The sequence below is a fragment of the Chrysemys picta genome, chromosome 12, assembly GCF_011386835.1.
Source record: "Chrysemys picta bellii isolate R12L10 chromosome 12, ASM1138683v2, whole genome shotgun sequence".
In the NCBI taxonomy this organism is placed as follows: domain Eukaryota; kingdom Metazoa; phylum Chordata; order Testudines; family Emydidae; genus Chrysemys; species Chrysemys picta.
Genome location: NC_088802.1, coordinates 38330275 through 38353382, shown reverse-complemented (window position 1 = coordinate 38353382; position 23108 = coordinate 38330275). Strand labels below are relative to the sequence as shown.

At 39.2% G+C, this 23108-nt stretch overlaps 1 protein-coding gene across 6 annotated transcripts in view; it reads left to right on the top strand.

Annotated features, from left to right (window-relative positions):
- Positions 1–23108, top strand: part of TBCD (tubulin folding cofactor D) — a 268348-nt gene that overhangs the window by 32134 nt on the left and 213106 nt on the right. For all 6 annotated transcript variants that reach the window (XM_065563362.1, XM_065563361.1, XM_042841194.2 and 3 more), the window contains exons 9-11: positions 10952–10997; positions 14449–14581; positions 18069–18202. In XM_065563362.1, coding sequence (XP_065419434.1) covers positions 10952–10997; positions 14449–14581; positions 18069–18202 — 313 coding nt within the window. The remainder of the gene's footprint in view (positions 1–10951; positions 10998–14448; positions 14582–18068; positions 18203–23108) is intronic.

The following is a 23108-nucleotide window of genomic DNA, read 5'->3' as shown; positions in this document are numbered from 1 at the left end:
CCCTTATGGGAAGGGAGCAACTGTTTGGCAAATTTATGTCACTTGTGTGTTCTACTGTTGGTAACTCACATTCAAGTCATTATTGGCATTAATTGTTTAAAATGCCCTTAAACCTTTACTTGCCCTCAATCCTGAAAGGTTTCATATCAATTGTAGAAATGAGAAACAAATGGACTCAAAAGGAAGAGAGGTTTAAAAAAAAAAATCTTAATAGTAGAGTAGAATATGAGTAAATGAGTAATTATTTCTTTCAGGAAATTCATTTTAGGAAGCTCTACTTTTTTTATACTGCACACCTGTTGAAGTAAAATCATTAGTCAAAATATAAATTTTTTCCCCTTCTCCATGGGAGAGGCTATATGGATTACATCGTACTATTCACCCTAGTTAGAATTTTGAATAACTGATATTCAATAAATCATTGCTGGGTGGTGTGGAACAAAATGCAGCCTTGGCATGTGAGCACTGAGATTTAATAATCTCCAGAAATCTTTATGCTATCCTTTTTTACCCTTATAGTACCTATTTTGTGATGATAGCCCCACCTGCACAGTCTCCCTTGACTGTGAGTCTGTCCCATCACAAACAAATGAGCAAAGACCAATCATGCTGAATTAGCATGATAGTAATTGATTCTGGTAAGGGATGGTCAGAAATTTATTACCCTCATGGAGCAAGGGTGAGAAGAGACACAATTTCTTCCCTGGGCTGATTGAAATGCTTTCTGAGATTCATATTCAAAGAATGTACTTTGGAACTTGCTTTTAGTGAGCTTGGATATGGTAAGACTGTTTTGAATTAGAATGAAACTCACAAATCGTTTCAGTGCAAGTTTCAATTCTGGTTGTAGTGGATCCTCCACCTACTGCAAAAACTTTCTCTTTGTGTGCCGGAAAACCTTGGCTATAAGAATATTCCACGGATCACACACAAATGCAGGAGTTCTACATTGCTTCTGGTTAGTCTGCCTCTTCCTCGGTTTAAATTTCAGTGACTGGTTATGTTACTGTTTAATCTAACTCAGCATTTTAAATGGAGCAGGTACTATTGTGTCATGATTCTTGTTGAAACATGCACTATGCATTACACATCTAAATTCCACTGAGGGGCTTGGTTTTTTTTACACCTGCTGACAGTAATACATCATTTCACAACAGGTGTGCCTTAGCAGGAAGCACTGCTTGTAGTATTTCAGACTCAGTTTTTAAAAGCTTTTTTTTCTTTTTCTGTAACTAAAAATGCAACATTTTAAAATGTACTGTGTATGTATATATGATTTTTTACTTCTATAGAATAGGCAAGGTCACAAAAGCTGAATTATGAGGAAATGATTTATAAAATCTTAATTTATGGAAACATCTAACGTATTTCAAGGATCTGCATTCTAAATTATCTTGGTCTGAAGGTTTGCTTTTAAACCTGCCATTATATCAAGTAGCCTTTTAGTTATTGCTGCAGGGTATAGCACTCCCAGTTCTTGCGTGACAAAGATGACATAATGTTGAAGTAGCTTAGGGCATTGAAACTTATTAAACCTTATTTAATTTGTTTTATAAGTGACTCAGTATACAAACGTGAATAATAATTAAAAATAAAACGCCCTACACAGTGATTTGATGAAACTTGGGAACCTGAAGAACTACATTTATTTGTATCTAAGAACAGGGCATTTCCCTGAGCTGCCTCTAGTGTAAGGATTGCTTGGTAATAGTTTCACACTTATATGAATTGTGCCTCAGGGAAGAGTCAGCTCTTCTACACTGTCCTTTCTGACCCAGAGGCACAAAAATAAATATTTGGTGTAAACATTGCCTGAGTCTTTTTATATTTTTGGTGTTATCAGATAATTAGTGATTTTGGGGCTGTCTATTGCTCTTAGGGATTTTATCTTTTAAAAGAAAATTGCTTAGTTCAGGGCTATTAAAAAAAAAAAAAAAAGCTGCACAAATGTAAGGAGAATGAAGCTGGGGGGGAGGAGGGAGAGAAAGGCATATCTTTCCAAACCCTGTAGATGGGGAGACCACTGCAGTAATATCCCTGTCCCCTTCCTGATGGGCTTAAATGTTCCAATTTCCCATTGTGTCACCTTTGCAACTTTTCCCATTTCTCTTTCTCAAATAAACAATTCGTTTAATTAAACTTTTTATAGGAGTTTTCATAGTGACTAGTTTGAAGTTCAGAATTTTAAGTATCAGAAGCCTGCTTCATTTCTTGCCAAGCCTTTATGCTGCCTGGGGCTGCTGATACTAAAGTTGTAGACGTTCAAATCTGTATGTGTTCAGTTAGTCTCATCCCTTGACCTCTGTGTAGTTAACATGGACGTGAGTTAGGCAGATAAATTCCCTCCGCCCCCAATGGTTTTAAAATGTTGCTTGTACCGTCAAACTTCTTGTGGGGGACAACACACTATAACTTCTGCTTTGCCCTGGATCTGTTTCGTGTGTTCCTATTAATGTGTGAAAAGCAGGTAGTTGCATACTTTATTACCACCCTTTGAATTAGTTGCTGTGCAGAGTTTCACACAAGAATAATTTGAATGCAATGTTGAGCGTGGTGCAGAGCCAGACGGTAGCAATTCCTGGTGGTAAAGTTTTGGTATTAAAATACTTTTATACTTCAAACCAAGAATCTTTAATAAAATATATTGCATGAGGACATGATTTTAAGGTTTGTCTTTTTTGCAAAAGGTTCTATTATTTTCTTGCTTTACTGTCTGATATAGTTATGCTATTGGGAGGTAATGAGACAGCTCTAGCTCTTCCTTATGTACTTACGGAGTCTTTGTATAGGACCACGCAACTCAAAGATTTAAAAAACCACGAAGTCTGAAGTTTGAAAGTAGATGAATACAAACTTAGCTTTCAGTTGATCAAAATTTAGAGAACTTGTGGCAACTGAACTGTTTTGATCACTCTGCATAAAATTATGCTACATATTGAAGTTTGCATGACAATGTACTAAACAGCAAGTTCAAATATGCTACATATCGCTATATGTAGCATATAGAGATAAATGTGAATGCTCTACTGAAGGAACACATATATGAAATATGCTAGTTTCCCATCTGATGTAAACAGAAATTTTATGAGGAATAAAATAATAAAGGGTCATAATTGAGTTACTTTACCATAAATTACATTAAATAATCTTTTCATTTCGGTGAGGTCCATTATTCTGATTGTTTTTCATCTTAATGTATTGTCTACATTATTGTACCTAGCCCAGAGGTTGACATAGCTGATAGTTTTCTGGATAATATTCATTTGACCTCTAGGGGTTGCTCCAGAATGATAGAATATGCTGTTTTCTTGCCTCCCTCTGAAGGTTGGGATTATCCCTCCTCATCTTGGTTTATTACAGCCGGAGGATAGCTTCAAACTTGTGTCTCCTGTTTGACAGCAAGACATGCTTGTTGCCAAGCAGTCAGGCCACCCTTAATAGTGATGATTTGTATAGCTTGGGGAATGTGTCCCAGAGGTAGTACTGATTCATGCATCTCATAAAGGCCAGGCCTAAATGGGATATTTAGACAATTGGAAGGTGAGGGGTGTGTGTGTATGGTGGTTGGTTTTTTTTCTTCATGATTACTAAAACTAGTTTTTGTTTGTACCTTACACCATGTTGTTTCTAAAACAACAAAACCAGACTTGACAGTCAGATCATTAGTTATATGGCAATGCTCTTCTCTAATTTATAGGTGGCCTAATTACTTAAAGGAGAGGGAGTTACATACCTTTCAACAGGTTGGTTAAGTTGGCATATATTTTATGTTCTTATTAAAGTGGAAGGAACATGGCGTAATTTTATGATTACCTGGTGCATCCAATAGGCAGCTTCCTTACGTTCAATATTATTTGTTGCTGACCTTAAAATTTTCTAAATAGGAGGAAAACAAAGAATATTAATTGTTTCCCTTGTATCATATTTTGATACAAGGGAAACTTGCTTAAAGGCAAGAAAACTGAATCTAAATAATCTTATTTGCTCTCTGTTTACTCTCTGACTTTTCTCCTTCTCTTTTCTTTTCCATTCTCCTTTCATTGGAGCAAAATTTAATGTGTGTGTGTTTTTTTTTTTTTTTTAACTTTTAAAACCATCCAGTGTGTGCTCTAGGATTGCGGAGTTGTTCTGAGTCCATCACTATATCTTGTACATATAAACAACCAATCCTGTATGCCAGGAAAAAATATGCATGCTACTTTTTTGAGACCACCATGCAATTAAAATGCCTTTTATTTTCCCTAGAAAATAAATCTTGTACATTTTGAAGTTATTTAGTGGTGATACAAAAAGGATTTCTTTAAAAATTGGGCCTATGCTTGGTTTTTGCTTTTTTTATAATGTATAAAGAAAGCATGAAATTTTGTTTTTTGTTGTTTTTTGAATGTCAGAAATATCTGGACTATCAAGTCAGATTTTCCCTAGCTCTTCTGGAAGATCTCTTGGGCATCTAAGAACACATTTATTTGGAGTTCTCACAACTTGGTTACTACTTCACCTGGCATCTTAAAACCTAATTTGCTGGGAGAAAGTAATATGGGTGTTTGTTTACTTTGAGGAGACACATTTATCTAAAACATCTTTTACAGGAGCATAATAATTTAGTGGACGGTTTTATCTGTCCCTGTAATGTATTTTTGGTTGTGCAAAAGAAGTCTTTTGATCTTTTTGACTTACTGCATCTCTTCAACCATGACCATTTTATCTCCTGGTGAAAACATGCTAGCTGTTAAGTTGAGGTTTCTTTAGGTGGACAGAGATTTTAAAAATGAATTGTCTGGTTGAACGTTTGCATTTATATATTTATATAACACCTGCTCTGGTGTTAACTAGTTGTCTTGTAGTTATATTAAAAACAACAAATGTTTGTCAGCCTTGTGTTGGTGCCGTTAAGGGGTGGGAAGGAAGCCTTGCCTTGTGTCCGGAAGCTTGCTAAACTCAGAGCTGCTGTGGACCTTAAGGAAAGCTGATTCTGTAGGTATAGCACCCAATTTGAGTGCCCTACCACTGGTCCTAAAGACTTCAGGAACTGATAGCAGTAGTGATCCACCCAGTATCAATACATGAAACAAGATATGGGCAGATAATCTCATCTATAACTAGTGCCAGGCCATTAGGTCTTCAAAGACCATAGCTAGTTCCTTTTAGACTGTTCCATGAAGTGAATAGGTCACCAATGCAAAGCATGGAGCTTGGTGTTATTTGCTCAAAGCCTCCAACCCTATTAAGCAGGTGAGTCACTGCCTTATGTACCAGCAGGAACTTTTGGATGCTTTTCAAAAGGAGCCCTAAGTAGAGCACATAATTATGTGCAGTGTATATTGGAATATACATATATATATTAGAATATAGAAAGATCCACTCATAGGAGTCGACATGAAAAATATGTTCTTTATATAGCGCATTGTGCTGTAGACCCACTACAATGATTATTTCATTCTATTAATTGCTGGTAATTATAGTGAATTAACCTCCTATTACTAAATGATCCGATAACTCAATACTTAGAGTAGATGCAGGGTTATTCTTTTCAACATTCATGGTAATATTTGTGTGTATGGATATGTCTACACCGCAAGTAAAAACCAGCGGCTGGCCCGTGCCAGCTGGCTTGGGCTAAGGGGCTCTTTAATTGTGGTGTAGCCTGAGCTCTGGGATGCTGCAAGGTGGGAGGGTCCAGAGCTCAGACTCCAGTCTGAGCCTGAATGTGTGCACTGCAGTTAAGCAGCCCCTTAGCCCAAGCCCCATGAACCCAAGTCAGCTGGCACAGGCCAGCTGCAGGTATCTAACTGCAGTGTAGACATACCTTTAGTGTAATTTGCCTTTTGAAAAGAGGCAGCAGCCATCAGGTTTTCTAGTATAACTAACAGTTCTACAGCAGAGCTGTCTCAGTGATTTTATTAACACTTGAGTACATACTGTAAGTAGAAGCCTTCCTTCACTGCTGCAACTAGTGGTGGAGTGGTTCTCTACTGGAAAGTAGGGAATAAAGTAGTTCAGCTTATTTATGTAGCAAAATCTTTGTAGGAAAATTGTTGCATGTTTTATTCCACTGTTCACCTTTCAGAGAATATGATATGAAGGAAAGCATTACAGAGAAACTGTCAACTTTAATTTTTTAAAATTGGCTATAGGAAAATCAAAATAACTTTTAAAAAGTTTCCTTTAAATAGTATGTGCTGAATAGTTTTTAAAAATCCTCTAAAATATTTTGTTTCCCTGCTCTCCTTTTTATGTCTAGAAAGATCTCTTTTTTTTTTTTTTGGCCCTGAGAGCAATGTCCCCAAATATTATCTAACTTAAAATTGCTCACCTGTTAATTACTTGCTGCTGCTTGTTTATATAGGGGGAGGTACCTTCTAGTTGCGTTTCCTGAGGGGACAGGATAAAACTCTCACAGTGGCCATTGAGGATGTGAAACTTAAAGGCTGGTTCACTTTCTCTCATGGAGAAGCCTGTAGGATGAGGCCAGAATGGAGGGACTACAAAATCCAAGTTTCAATTCAAGGACTTTTCAGAAAATTGTTCTAAATGGGAGGATTTAGGGGTGCTGTGGAGAAGCTGAGGGTGAAAGTAGGCTTCCAAAATCTAGACATCAAGGCGATCCATGGAAAAGGGCAACCCCAGAGTTTCATGAACAGCTGCCCATCTGTATTCCTGCAGGAATTCTACTGCCCTTGGCTTGAGTTCCCTTTGCTCACTATAACTCTGTAGGAGTTTATTGCTTGAAACAGCATTTGTTCTTGCCTGTATTTTCACACAGAAATAATGTATTTCTGTTATGGTAGTGTCCAGAAGCTGTAATCAGAATATAAGGACGTTGTGCTAAGATAATACAAAGATAGATGAGTTGCGTATTTTGGTGAGTAGAAGATGGTGCTGTGGTTAATGGTTGGTCTAGTAATCTGCCCCAAATTCTGCAGAATGGCTTCCTCATGGTCTTGTGGACTTGGTGGTAGATGGCAGATGGTGTAGCAGAAGTGTCCACACAGGATGGCAATGAAATAGGCCTAAGTAGCTTGCTGCAATGATCTTTCTTTAGTAAACATAGAGACACAATCTAGACTAGTTTGTCGTGATAGGTGTTTGAGCAGAATTGGGCTGTATATTTGAAAATTAATTATTTTTTATATAGATTTGGTACCTTTATACAATGTTATTTATAATGGTAACTGTATTGCTACTGACTACATTTTTGAGGGAGTTTGCACTTCATAAGTTATTTAGGGCTCAATCACGTGCTTGAAAATTTCCCTAGTACTAATGTAAGCTGTCCCCAATAGGATATTGGGCAAGATGGACCACAGTCTGACCCAGTATGGCAGCAATATGTTTAAATATAAAAAAAACCGATATAAATCTTCAAAGCCCACTGTGTAGCTTGTAATACAGTGATCAGAAATACTACTTTAGGATCCTAAAATGCAATTTAATAACAAACTAAAAGCAGGTGCCTAGCCTGAGGGTATTTTTGTTGCTTTTAAACTATACTTGAAATGACATAGGCATGTAAATAGATGGTGTGTGTGTGTGTGTGTGTGTGTGTGTGTGTGTAAATATTTCTAGGGTAGGGCTGTGTTCCTATTACTTTAACTCCTGGCCATATTTACCTTGGAGATTTCTTTCCTTGTGAATGACAGAGGAAAAATAAGGTTCTCGATACAGTAGCTTTGCTGCATATTTAGAAGAGTGTTTACAGATTGTGCAGAAAAATTCTTTGGGTACCTTTTGGTCATTTTTGTTTGGCTTAAGTAGCTTTCTCTTGATTGTAATGCTAACTGAAGCCTAATCCTGTTGAGATTTTTAACAGTAGCTCTAAATATGCCTCAGCAAATTCTTTTTCCAGAATAGATTTCATTTTTATATGGGTCAGTGTTGTGTTCTGATTTTCAAAAGGTTTATCTACATTGTTGACTGGGTGGGCAAAAGGATAAGATAGGAAGGTGAATTATGTGTATTTGTGAAGCGACTCAAGTTTTTGGTTACTCCATCATTTTCTGTTTTCTAGAATTAACCTCTATATAAGAGTTATAGATTATTAAAACCTTAACTAAATCTTTCATATATGGGAAATGCTATTTTTCTTCATTTTGGATCCTTGATTATTATGTATTGTTGCTGTAAGCTGCTAATAGCTGCTTCATATCACTCTAGTTGTACAGTAGCTGCATTTCAGTAGTGGGTAGAATCTTTCCTATAACTTGTTACATTATAGAGGATCCCAAAATAAAGCAATGAAGCTGAATAAATACAAGGTTGTTATATTCTTTTTTTTTTTCTGTGCTACCATCCTAAAGGGCCCAGGACACAGCCACAGTTCTTGTGGCTGAAGGTGTGTGTGTGTGTGTGTGTGTGTATATATAATATATATATATATTCTTGTAGCTGTATATTGCACAACACCTTGGGTGTAGCCACACATTTGAAATTAGTGTGCATGCTGGCCAGCTTTTCAGTTGTAATTTTCTCAAGCAGGTCTGCTAGTCATCCAAAATGAACTGTAACACAGTGGAGGTTGTTACATAGAGATGACTGTTACATGTGATAAATGGCATAAATAGGCACCCCTCACCCACCCACAACTCTTGCTGTTCACTACAAGATAATCTTCCCCATAGAAATTAAAACTGAAATATGCAGCAAGTGGCATTTATTGTGAGAGAGACTCACGAATTTCAGTTGCTGAGCTTTAATATAGCAACAGTCTAAAACAGTAAGTGAAGGAAATTGTAGCTAATTGAAACTAGTTGGGTGCTTTTCTCCTGCATAGTTTTGATTTCTGAGAAAAAAATAGTCTCCTGATTTAAAAAAAAAAAAAAAAGGTTGGAGAAGTTCACTATTCTGACAAAAAATTACTGTGCTTTGAATATACATGTGGCTTTTGTTGTCATTCTAAATTTGTAATGAGTTTAGATACTAAGGCTGGACATACTGAAATCGTATAGAATTGATTAATATGGTGTTAGTGAAAGTGTAAAGGGAACACATTTTAATAACTTTTACTAGCAAAAGAAGATGAAGAGCAAGAATGTTTGTTTTTTAAAAATATTAATGAGTGATGTAGGATTTTATATTTTAGTATCTCTTTCATCGATTCATAGATTCTAGGACTGGAAGGGACCTCGAGAGGTCATCGAGTCCAGTCCCCTGCTATTTGTAAGCTATTAAATGTACAACGTTGAGAAATGTAATTAGGCAGTGACCTTATGTCCTCCAGACACGTAGACTTTGCCCATCATTTGACATAGCACCTTGTTTTGAGATGTCTTTATTCTACTTGGCTGACCATAAGTGAGCATCCTGTGCCAAATTCTGTCTTCTGATACCCATAACTTTAACGGGAGCCCCACATGCATATCAGATGGCATAATGTGGACTGCACTTTATTTTTATGGTGTCTTGTCTCATAACAGATTTTGTTTTCCTTTGTAGATTGTCCTCTGCCCTCAGCTCGCATTTTACCATTTCAGCTCATAGTATATGTCCAGGGAGAGAAGGTTCTATGATTGTCAAATTGTTTAGAAAAAAATGCATTTTGAGTGTGTGGGAATATATAGGCTTTGTTGCATTTTATGCAGAAAGATAGGGTATTTTTATAAATTACTCCAATAACGTATAATGTGCTTTGAATATATAGATGATGTGCTGCAGAACTAGATGGCAGTCTACATGTAACTTTTAATCTCCTAGGCATTCAGGATTACTGATATCTTTTGTTCACGCTAGGAAAGATATTGTGATTGAAATCTTCACCCTGGCTCTGGCCCATTTAAGCTGGGGAAAAGGGCCAGAGCGGTGTAAAGGGGTTCTAAAAACCTTGGTTATGGTTGGAGAAGAATTCCTCTGATGCAGGAAATGTGAAAGCTAGTTGTAAGATTGCTTGTGAGAAACTGCCTTCAAGTCCTGACATAGGGGCTGGTAAGGGAAAGCTTGGGGTGGGGCTGCAGTACATAGACCGGCATAGATTCAGTGCAGCACTGTGTCACATTGAGTGACCTGGAGTGACTGGTGTAATTTAGACAGGCCCCCAGGGTATGTCTGCACTGCAATAAAACACCTGCAGTTGGCCTGTGTCAGCTGAGTCGGGGCTCTAATTGTAGATGCAGCCCATGCCTGAACATCTATACTGCAGTTTTATAGCCTCTCAGCCTGAGCCCCACAAGTCTGAGTCAGCTCCCATGGGCCAGCCGCAGGTGTTTTATTGCAGTGTAGACATACCCTAAGTTAGGTCATGGGTCTCTTCAGCCCCCATACCAGCCCAGTGTCAGAAGGGCACAGATGTGGCTTAAAGCTACATTAGGCCTCTCCTGTGTCTGCAAGATGTGTGCTTTGCCTCAGGGTACATCTACACTGCAATCTGGGTGTGTGATGGCTTCACTGCTATATGTGCTGCAGTGGCATCACTGGCTTCAGTATGGGCTATACAAAGCCCACCGGGGAATCTGAGTATGTACTTAGGAAGCTAGCCCACGCTGAAGTCTGTGCTGCTGCAGCTTCACTACTACACCTCTACCTCGATATAATGCTGTCCTTGGGAGCCAAAAAATCTTACCGCGTTATAGGTGAAACCGCATTATATTGAACTTGCTTTGATCCACCGGCGTGTGCAGCCCCGCCCCCCCGGGAGCACTGCTTTACTGCTTTATGAATTATATCATAATTCGTGTTATATTGGGGTAGAGGTGTATTTGTATCCAAGATACTTGACTTAGCTTTAATTTAACTATGTCTATATGTGCTGCATTCACACCTCCGATTGCAGTATAGACTTACCCTTTGAGGTGCATCACAGTATCTCATATTGTATGTTTATATATTATGGTGAAATATGTATTATTGCAAGAACATTGAGGAATGCTTTGGATCCATAGGTTGGTAAATTGTGCTTTATAAGTTGTAAAGTTTATAAGTTACCATGTTTCACAAATATTTTTCCTTATTTTTTTCTTAGGCGCAGTTATTTAAACATGGCAAGAGAGACGATTGTTTACCATATGGTAAGGCATATATGCTCTGTGATATTTATTCTTAAGGGGAACTATTATCAGTTCAAGTAGTTAAGAGAAATTGTTTTAAAAAAAGAAATGTGTTATAGTCCGCTTTCAGTGCTTTTTAGTGTGACACCTTGAATCTGCTTTTGGGCTCCTGTATTATGCAGGCTTACAGCAGCCTGGCTAAGAGACGTTCCTCTTAATTCAATATTAAATACTCTTCTTTTTGATCACTAATCCTGGACCAATGGTTGGGAAAAATTTTTGGTCTTGAAAACATTTGTGTTGGGCTACTAAAGACTTGGTTAGATTCATCCTTAAAATTGTCATTATGAGTTTCCCAACTTGAATTTTGACACGGCTGACTTCAGTAGTCTCTCTCTCTAGAACTGATAGAGATGAATTGTTAATGCAATTGTAAAGCTGGAATGATCTCAGGCTTTCAGAAGGCATAAAGCATTAATTTCTATAACTGAAATAGGGGACCACTAAGACAGTGGTTCCCAAACTGGGGTTCGCAAAACGTTACAGGGGGTTCTCTGGAAAAAATTCCCTAATGGCGGACAGAACTGTCCTTAGAGACCCTGGACTGCATTGGGCCAGCAGCCCATAGCCCCTGGACTTCCAAGAGCTAAGCAGATCAAAGCAAGCATATCTATCACACTGTGGAGATTTAAACTTCAAGACTTCTTATAAGAAATGGAAAGGCAGGAGGATATTTTTTGCTGTTTTTAAAATTAAATAAGCTAGTATTGTTTTTAAAATTATTATGAAGAACAAGTTTAAGCTTTGTTGTAACGTGCGTTGTTTGCCTGGACTGCTCAAGACCTGAATGCTTGTGTAGGAGGAACTCTTTGAGTTGGCTTCTTAAATACCTTCATGCTGTTTCACATCTGATACTCCTTGATGAAACATAGGAGCCTTGTCTTATAACAGGCTTATTCAAAGTGATACAAGCTACGAAAGTGAGATCTTGGCAGAGTGTTGCCGTTTTCATAATGTAATAAAAATACTGTAATGATTAATAATAATAGTGTCTAATAAGCAGTCATAAAAAATTATATTTCCAAAATCACTGCTTTTATAATTTATACTCAGGTAAAGGATAAAATCCCTGGAAATATTCATTTTTAGGAGGAGGTTTGCGAGACTTGACATTTTAGTGAAAGGAGTTCACAGGTTGTTAAAGTTTGGGAACCACTGCACTAAGTCCGTGGTAGAATTAAAGATAGTGATCGGAAAGATGTGTTTTTTTAAGACAAACTATTTTGAAATTTGCCAAGGCTAGAAAGAGATGCTTTATAGCATTTGAAAGTTAGGAACTTGTAGATAGCTTCCAAATTGGATTTTGAAACTGTTACTATTAGGTGAAGGGATTAGTATCTTTTTTTTTTTTTTTTTAAATCACTTTTATACAGGACTAGTTGCAGAACACTTAGGCCAGTGTAATGTTTAAATCTTTACACTTGTAGCACATTCTGTAAGAATTAGGGCTGTCAATTAATCACAGTTAATGCAAGCGATTAACTCAACTAATTAATGTTTTTTTGTTTGTTTTTTTAACAAGCGTTAATTGCACACCAGGGCGTCATTCTCAGGGAGGCACTCCTGTGTGCCTCTGGGACAGGAGTGCCCCTCTTCCTGCTGCCTTGCTCCACTGCTGCTCCCACCGCCTCCTCTCCCCCTACTCTCTTCCCCTCCCACATGGAGCTTCCCCGGCCAAGCTATTCTGGACCGGGAGGCTGTCTGCTGCGCTGAGTGGGATGGGGGACAGGAGGGCTGATGTCAGGGTGTCCTCCTCCCCCCGCCCAAGGTCGCTGCTGAGTTGGGGTCGGGGTCAGGGAAACCTGTCTGTTGTTGCTGCTGGCTCAGGAGTGAGTGCTGCCCGGCTCTAAAATGTTCAGGCTCCTGAGTGCTCTGCTTAAAGAGACAGCTCACCCCCAGAACCCAAAATATTTCAGTAAATGGCTTTCTATTATTGTTTAACAGTATGTTTAAAACTGTGATTTAATCACAACTGTTTTTTCAATCTTGTGATTAATTTTTTTAATCGTTTGACAGCTCTATTAAGAATAAAATAAAAAAATATATGGGGATATACCTATCTCATAGAACTGGAAGGGACCCTGAAGGGTCATTGAGTCCTGCCCCCTGCCTTCACTAGCAGGAACAAGTACTGATTTTGCCCCAGATCCCTAAGTGACCCCCTCAAGGATTGAACTCACCACCTGGGTTTAGCAGGCCAATGCTCAAACCACTGAGCTATCCCCCTCCATAATAACTGCATGGGTCATACATCAAAGCATTCAGGAATCATTTCAGGTTTCAAATATAAAACGCTTTGTTTTTATTTGTAATAAAAAATGGAGTCTCCATCTCGAGTACCTTTAATACTACAACTTTATACTGAGAGAGTTTTGAGTTACTCATTTATGACAAGAGTCTCCCTCAGCTCTCACTTTCCACCAGGTTTTGAAACTTGTGATACATGAATGTACTGTATGTCAGTGATTAAAGATAAACCTTGTAACAATACTTCTGGTCATATATATATATATGTGTGTGTGTGTGTGTGTGTGTGTATATATATATATATAGAGAGAGAGAGAGAAAAAAAAACTTGTCATGTTCAAAGTGCTTTACAAACATTAATCCTCACAAAACTCTCCTGGAGGAGAGGTAGGTAGGTATTCTCTCCAATTTATATATCGGGAAAACAGATGACTTGCTCAAGGACAGAGAGAGAGGCTGTGTTGGAGCCAGGATTAGAATTCCTGACTCTGTCCTGTTCTCAGATCACTCATCATAATATTTCGCGCTTTTCATGTTCAAAGCTCTTAACATACGTTTTTAAAATGAATCCTTCATGACATCCCTGTGAGATACATAAGTAATGTTACCCCCATTTTATCAATGGGGAAACTGTTGCAGTGTGGTTAAATAGTAATAATAAGTTATTTGCACTTCAATAACACTGTAAGATGAAGATCTCAAAGCACAAATATTCATGAATTTTGCTACCTGACTCTCCTGGGAGATAGGCATGATCCTTTTCTTTTGCAAATGAGGCACGTGAGCCACAGAGAGGTTAAGTGACCTCCTTAAAGTCAAATAGGAAATCGGTGGTGCAGCTAGGCATATAACTTAAATCTCGTAAGTGCAGTCCTGGCCCTTAACCAAAAAAACACTTTTCCTCCTCTAAAACCAAAGTGAGTTAGTGATGGAACCAGGTTTTAGAACTTGGAGTTCCTGGTTTCAGATTCTGTTGCTCAAACCATTAGACCACCTTCTCTTAATTATAATTATGCTTATGTATTAAACATTTGTTGTTTCAGGATATTGATGGGTAGCAATATAAGACTGTAAGGTAGATGGATTAGATATAGACATTTTAAATAAGATTGAACTTTATTAACAGAAGCATTTTTGTTCATCACATTTCCTTTCTCTTTTACAGCTGCTACTGTACTTGAATGCCTTGATAATTGCAAGCTGTCAGAAAGTAACCAGACGCTTCTTCGTAAACTAGGGGTGAAACTTGTTCAACGACTTGGATTGACATTTCTAAAACCAAAGGTGGCAAAGTGGAGGTTAGTTTAAAAGAAGTAGAGTAAACTTACATGCATTAGTCCTTTAAACAACAGTATTGGATTTTGTGATTCAGATTTACTTATACAGTGGATGAGTAATAAAACTGTACATATTCATTTGGTTACAAGATTGTCTAGTTTAAATGTTCAGTTAGATATCCTTCATCGAAGTTACTTGAATACAGTAGATTTTTTTCTTTGTTGCACTGTGAATAACTTCTTGTCAGTGCCTGGAGTTAATGTGTTCCATATTTAACTTAGCAATTATATAGCAGGTTTCAGTGTAAATTAAAGTCCTGTGACGTACTATATGTAACAAAAAAAGGGCACAAGCATAAACATATTCATATACAGTGGAGAACTTTTTCTAACCTGTTGCAAAGATGGAAATGTAATGACCTCATCACCAAGTTTGATTTAGTTCAATGTACTATAAAAGTTACACCCAATACTGTATTACAGAATTTTTACTCTCTGATCAAGTGTAATGCCCATTTGGGGAAAAAAAACCTATTCATAAACTGACATAGTTTAGTCAAATTCTATTATCACCTTTCCTCTAGTGCCTGATTTTATTTATTGCCATAGGGCAGACCCTTTTTCAGATTTCTCGCACTGATATTTTAAAATTGCAGGCTCCCTTGTCAGCTATTTTTATCATTTTGGATTGTATCTTTCACCTTTGAGAAAGTCCCTAGGCTTAGGAAATTCTTTTTAGTTGTAGAATGTTCCCTCCTGCCTGCCAGAAACATATACTTGTTTATCAAGCTGAATACTTTCACTTCATTGCATATTGTGTTTTCTCTAAGTTGCACAAATGGTGGTAGTAGTGGCTTTGAGTAAATTGTCTTTTATTAAGGTTTTTTTTAGAATTGAACCATTTCAGTCTTGGCACTAGTGGAAAACTGTTTATATTCAGATTTATTTTAGTCTCTAATATATTTTGTAATCTTTCAGTTAATCAAATTCCCTTTCTTGTGTCTTTCCCTTTTACCATCTTAAGAGTTTGCTTTCAATGATAAGGGTCAAAAATTGCCTGCTCACCACACAATTTGAGTTTGATGGGAGCAGGGAATTTGCATGTAAGTGCAGAACTTATCTGTATTTTTTTTTTCATTTTAAACATGGACGTGTCAGATGTAGCATTATTTAATTTTTGTGTACATAAATTACAAACCTAGCTCTCGTGAAGAATAATATCATCTGTAATTGTTATGTTGTATATGTCTGAGTGTACAAAAAGTTAAATTGTCAGTCATGTAGTGTGTGTAATCATATTGGCCTTTGATAACTTAATTATTTAATATTACAGTTTAGCTCTTACCATGGCTAATTTCTATCTAATTAATCTTTCATAGTAATAAAATGCAGTGACTAAAATGGAAAAGTTCTAATATACATTTCTACAGTTCTATACCTTTTTCTCACATTTGGCATGATTTTCAAGCACCATGGAATACAAAACAAGCCAAGTTTTGAAGCTTCAGTTATTTGAGATATTGGAGTATAAAATTTCTCATTTAAAAAAAAAAATAAGAAAAGTATGTGTATATGCTTGAAAAAGTGAAGTTGCATTACAGCTAAGACCAAGCATGGAAAATTACTGCCCAAAAGAAACTTGTTTCAGAAAGTTGTGAGCAAGTGACAAAGATTAGAATTGAATTTGGAATTCAACTTTAACTATACTTAGGGTACATCTAGACTACAGCGGGGAGTCGATTTAAGATACGCAAATTCAGCTATGTGAATAGCGTAGCTGAATTCGACGTATTGCAGCCGACTTACCCCGTTGTGAGGACGGCGGCAAAATCGACTTCTGCCGCTTTTTGTCGGCGGCGCTTACTACCACCTCCGCTGGTGGAGTTAGAGCGCCGATTTGGGGATCGATTGTCGCGTCCCGACAGGACGCGATAAATCGATCCCCGAGAGGTCGATTTCTACCCGCCGATTCAGGCGGGTAGTATAGACCAGACCTTAGTCTCTTTAGGTCTTTTATAATAATGATTTGCATTTGTTGAGTGACTTTCCTACCAAAGAAACTTTGATCACTTAATAAATGTAAACTGATAGACAAAACTCGTATAGGAATCACTTCACTTGCTGCTGAGTTACAGCTATCTCTGAGGTAGTATTTTGCAGTTGTTTTACAGTGCACAGCAATTTAGTGCAGGAAGTGCTGATAAACACGACGTCCATGTGAATTGAGATGGGGAATTTGAGGCAGAAAGTAGTCATTCAGCTTGTAATTTTTCCAGGATGCTGGAGTTAACTAACTATCTTGCTGTTGCTATAGGTGACGTGGGATCTTAATTTTAATTATTGTTTGTTCTTTCTATGAATCAATTATCCTATACTATGGGTGTACACGGTGGTTAACGGGCAACAAAAAAGATATGGTCCCTTTCTCCAAGAGACTCGTAGTATAGCTGAGATAAATGTCTGAGTTAAAAAGTAAATGGAGGAGAAAAGGAGAGAAATTATAAACTCTCAAATTCTCTAGTCTTTGCATGTTAAATTTTTTTTTAAAATATACAAATGTATTTAAGTTGGCATGGAAGTGGAAAGAGGTGAAGGAGGTTGTGTATATATAGTTTCATTCCAGGGATTTGGAGAAATAGCTGATGACAGTTGTGAAGGAAAGCAGGGCTGGAGGAGTACAGGGTCCAGATGGGGAATAGTATATGCTGAGAGAGAATCAGGGATTTGAGGAGTAATTAGAATTTGAAGATGGAAAATAATTACCACACTTAACCTGATACTTACATCTTGTCCAAAAGATGATACCTTCAGTAGCACCGTGCTTCCTGGTACTGTGCTGGAGTATTGATTTCTTGTTGTCTTAAGCTATGCCTACACTATGAGCTAGGGCTGTGATTCCCAGCTAGCATACAAATTCTTAAGTTATTGTGGGTGTAAATAGTAGTATACCTGTGGTAGCATGGGCAGCGGTGACACGGCTTAGCTGTGCTGAATACAAATCCTTCCCGACCTGTGGATATGTATTCAGCAATCAACATTGCTAAGCTTTTCTGCTACTGCCTATGGTACTATGGCTACGCTGCTATTTATACTTGTGCTAGTTCTCACTGAGCTACCGCTGGTACATGTATGCAAATTGGGAATCACACTCCAAGCTCATAGTGTATATAGCTGTAGAAGGAAGGATGCTACCTACTGAATCTCCAGCATATTTTCTGAGGGAATTAGGTGTTTAAGGAGGTCTTTCAAAGTGCATCTGTTTTGCTCGTGAAATCTGATAGCTCACAGCATAAGGTACTGTTAGAACACAAGTGCTATTATATGAACATACATATGGTGTTCTTTGCGTACTAGAACAGTGTTTTTCCACAGTAGATAAAAAATACTACAGTGAAAATGTACTACACTGGGAGAAAGTTTTGAGGATGGCTTATGCTGTGTTCCAGGATCAACTTAGTAGGCACAAACTTAGACAAAAAATTGCAAATAAACTTTGTTTCTTGTACAGGTATCAACGTGGTTGCAGATCTTTGGCTGCCAATCTGCAGTTTTCTGCCCAGGTTCCAGTTGCGCAGAACCTAGTAATTGCTGCTGATGATGAAGAGGAATATGACATTCCAGGAGAGGTTGAGAATGTTATAGGTGTGTTGGATCCAAATAGAAATATTTTGTTTAGCCAGCAGGCATTACAACTGGCAACAACCTGGGTTGGGATTAAGAAGGAATTATGGTTACACAAACTGCTGGTAAAGTAATGGAGAAAATTATAACATAATGTGTCTGTATATAATTGGACAGGGTTTACCATATTTTGTAAAACTATGTCATGGTTTTCAGATTGTCACTTTTCCCACAAACAAAAATGAAAAACTCCCATGTAGGAAAAAACAATTATTTTACTTTGAAACACACTTTCCCAATCTTATCCACTAACATGATGCAGATCTTTCTGCTTTTGGAGTGGGACAGGATGACTTATATTATTATGTTTTTAAAAAAGATCCAAATTGTGTTCAAATAAAGTTAAAGGTGTGGTAGGTCTGATGATTGACATTTAAAGCTGTGGTAGCACCAATGGGACAGCTTATTGTACCTAGGAATCCTAGCATATAGGGTATGGTCATAAACTTAGTGCTCAGTTCATTGATTGGTATTTTATAAATATCTAGGCATTAACAGCAATAAAGGGCTCACAGCACTGGGCAATGTAACAAGCCACTCAAAATACCAAATTTTGTTTAAAAATGTCTGTTGTTTAAAAAATACCAGTACTTCTGCTTTGAGTATGTGTCAGGGTAGATCTCATTTTAGGTGCTTTTAAGCCTCTCACACAATTGGAGTCTTTCGAATAGCCATGTCTGAGCCTGTGCATGCTCCCTGTATTACCTTGTTCTCCTGTACAAGGACATAAAAGGTGGGACAGTTATGACTCCCTGTACAAGGCAGCTCAATCACTCCTGGTGTATTCAAAGCCTTTAGGCTTCAAACCTTGCACTTCCTCTGATGGGCTAATCCTGCAAACAGATGAGTATAGCACATGCTTGTTCTGCTTGGATGAGACTTGTATACCACAAAGATGCCCTAGGATGCTGATCATTTTCTTCTAGGACTTGAAAGCCACAGAATGCTCAACTGAAGCTTCACTTACTGGCACAGTCAGTGAAGGTTTCTTTGAACTGAAGAAGTCAGGTACCGGAGAAAACAATGTCTGCAAACACCCCCTCCAGCAGACAAGTGACACCCAAGGCTAGCACAGAGAAAATCCTGGAAATGAAAAAAGGCCTGGGGCCAGTACTGAAGTCCAACATGCAGAGAAATCTCTCTGAGCATAAGGACAGAAACTCTAAATGGAACTCCATGCCTTCCAATCGAGAAAGATCACATAAAGCCTCTGTGGGAAAAACTCACTGAGCCCCTCAGTGAATCCAGGGTTATTGAGAAGGTGCCATCTACTATCATGGCACCCATGAAGTTTACCATGATTCCATCTCCTCTGATCCAGATGACTGCAATCATCTGCGTCATCTTAATTGGCAGTTGCTAATGGTACCAATGTGCATGTCATTGGAGTCTCTCGCATGTCGTTCTGAGACTGTCGGAAATTACCCTGGCACCAAGACAACTACTGGTACACTGTGGACCTGATACCAGGAGTGCCATATGTATCAGTGCTGCCCTTAGAGGAAATCTATTCTTCCTTCTTGTCACTGGGACATACTTTCTTGCCTTCCTTGAGCAGGGAGCCCTCTCCCCTGAGGTCAGCAGGTGAGACCGTGGACAGACAAGGCAGTTCTCCCTATAAGGCCCTACTGCAATCCCTCTGGAACTGGTATTGGATTGGCAACCATCACACAAGCCAGCCGTACCCTTTTGGAATATCACCATAGTCCTATTGGACTCAGTGGGTGTTACAACCCAGTGGCCCCCACCCTTACGGGGTCCCCTGGGGAGGAAAATTAGCATTGTATGTTGCTAATGCTGTTGCAAGCATTACAAGGCATTTAGGGAAGGGTTAAAGGTGTGAATGTGGAGAAGGAAATTTTTTTTGCAGGTTGCAAGAGGCCGCAGGGGGAGGAAGGAAGAAGAGTGGGTTAACGTGATGCCTTAGCTTAGTTTGAAGATAAGACACTGGCTTTAGTTTGAGGTTACTGCGCTTGAATAGATTTTATGCAGCTAAGAAGCTTGCAGCTGCACTTGGAGCTTATTTAACCCCAGCCAATTGTGTTCTTAAAAAAAAAAAAAAAAAAAAAAAAGGGCAAGCTGGACTAGATTGCAGGGGATTGCAAAAAGATAGGGAGATGGTGAAGGCCAGTGAGGGGGCGGAAAAACCAGCTTTAGGGACATAAAATGGTTGTGTTTTGGGAATGCTAAGGAGGCCACAAAAAGCCGATCTGAACTGGTACAAAGAGCACGGGGGACAGAGGTCCCTGAATGAAACACCCCAAAAGACCCCAGGACTTAAAACCCTCCCTAGAGCTAAAGCAAATCAAAGATCACCAGTGGACCCTGGACGGCCTGTGCACAGGACAGAATTCTCGTCCACCCTTCCCCCTCTTTTTCTTACATTACATCCAGGCTTGGCCAGCCTTGGATTGTCTGTATGTGAGTATGAAAGTGGGTTAGGGCACGGACACTAACGCTTTCTTCCTTCCTTTGAGTGACGTGGGGAGCCCCCGCACTCACCGCTGTAATTTTATTAATAAAGCTTTAAAACTTAGACCCTTGGTGTGCTCCTTCATCTCCTTCCCTAACAATCCTGCGGCCTCAGTCTATCACCTAACGCCTCAAGCAAATTAATAACAAAAATCTGCCACATGAGGTCCTCCTTCACATACTTCCAGGAGCATCCACATCTGGAGAAGGAGGTTGTGCTGCCTGGTGACGTCCCTGGCCAGACCACTGTCGCTGGGCCATGAAAAATGCCAGGAAATACCAGACATGGGACCAGAGGAGCAACACAGTCCTACTTCACCTTCCAAAGATTTGTTGTCCTTGTTACCAGATGAGGTAGTAGCCCCAGCACTGATACTGGTGCTGAACTAGTTTAAGATGTTCCAAGATCTGCTTATGAGAATAAAAGACAATCTAGAAATAGAGATGTCAGTTATCTAAAAAGATTCTCAGGTTGTTCAGTTACACTGATGACATCCATGACCAGGGCGGTGATGATGTGAGAGCCCTTGTGGCTTCACATTTCAGGCATTCCCAAGGAGGTGCAAGCCATGATAGAAGATCTACCCTTTGAAGGGAAGGAGTTGTTTAGTAAACACACAAAGCTCTGCATTCCTTGAACTCCAAAGCTATGCTGTGCTCCTTGGGAAACCATATCCAGCCCCCTTACTGAAAACTGTCAACAGTAACCATGGATGATAGAGAGGAACCAGGCATGTCACACATGCTTGATTATCCTTCCAAGAAAAAGCTCAGAAATAGCAGGGATCTTCCTCCTTCCTCCTCTGGCACATGGTGCTAGCATCACATCAACAAATTTGATGGGACTGTCAGGAACCGCATCAGAACCAGTTCCAAGCATGTAACCGTCGGAAGCCACCTCATCCTATTCTGCTGGGTATGGTCTGCTATATCTTCAGACATACATCATTGTCCATGGCTACCCTATCCAATTTAATTCCTTACTACCCTTCCCTCTTTAGAGGCCCTTCTCACGAGAGTCTACCATAAGTAGAAGTGGCCTTGTTGCTTTGGCAAGGAGCCATAGAAGAGCTGCCACCTGAATATAAGGGAAGAGGCTTCTGTTTCTGCTATTTTCTTACCCTTTCTTCTTCAGAATATTTTTGTCCTGGGGAGACTCAACAAATACATAACCCACCTCAGGTTCAGGATGGTAATGCTTGCCTCCATTACCCCATCTCTTCAAGTTCAGGACTGGTTTGTGGCTCTTGACGTGTGTGGCATGTACTTCCATATAGCCATCCTACCCAATCCAGAGGAAGTACCTAAGATTCACAGTGAGGCCCAACTATTACCAGTACAAGGTACTGCCATTTAGACTCTCCATGGCACTCAGATTCTTCATGAAATGGTTAGAGGTGGTAGCAGTATGCTTAAGGAAACCGGGCATCCATGTCTACCTGTACGTAGACGATTGGCTGGTCAGAGGCAGGTCTCTGCAGGAGACCGAGATCGCCCTAGAGTATGTCGTCCTCTTGTTTGTCCAGCGGTCCCTTGTTGTGAACTACAAGAAATCATCTCTGTCCCCATCACAGTCAGATGAGTTAATAGGGACTGTGATAGACTCTCAATTGGCAAAAGCCTACTGTGCATTATGTATATAAGCAGGAAGCAATCCTGTGGATGGGGAGTCATCACCCTGGGATAACCCCATTGGCTATGCACCTTCCATGAGTCAGCAACATCCTGGCAGACTTTTTGAGCAGACATGCAGCAATCAACCATGAATGGTTAACTGTGGAAGTCCATCATAGAGCTGATACTGGCTCATTGGGGGACTCCCAGTATAGACCTTTTCACCATGAAAGACAATACCAAATGCCGGACCTTTTGCTCCAGAGAAGGCATGAGCCTGGGCTCATTGCCAAACTCCTTTCTGGTACAGTGGATTCAAGATGTCCTATATCCCTTTCCACACCCCCCCCCTGAACTCCAGGGTGATATCCAAAGGACAGATGGGACAAGGCCACACCTTATTGACCAAGGCAGTTTTGGCTGTCAGACTTATTGTAGATATCAATCTGCTGTGATCGGCTTCCCTTCCCTCCTTCCAATGTCCCAACCTGTCTGAATATAATATCCCAGAATCATGGTCAGATACTGCACCTGGACCTACAGTGATTAAATCTGAGGGCTTGGATGTTGGCTGGTTCAGCACTACTCACAGAGACTGCTCCTGACAAGTTCAGGAAATTCTCGTGCAGAGCAGAAAGCAATTTATGAGAAAGACCTATTAACCAAAATGGAAAAGGTTCTCTATATGGGCAGTCCAACATGATCTAGATGCAACAGAGGCCTGGATACTGAAAATAATTGACTGCTTGCTGCTATTGAAGCTTTTAGGAGTCCTCAGCAG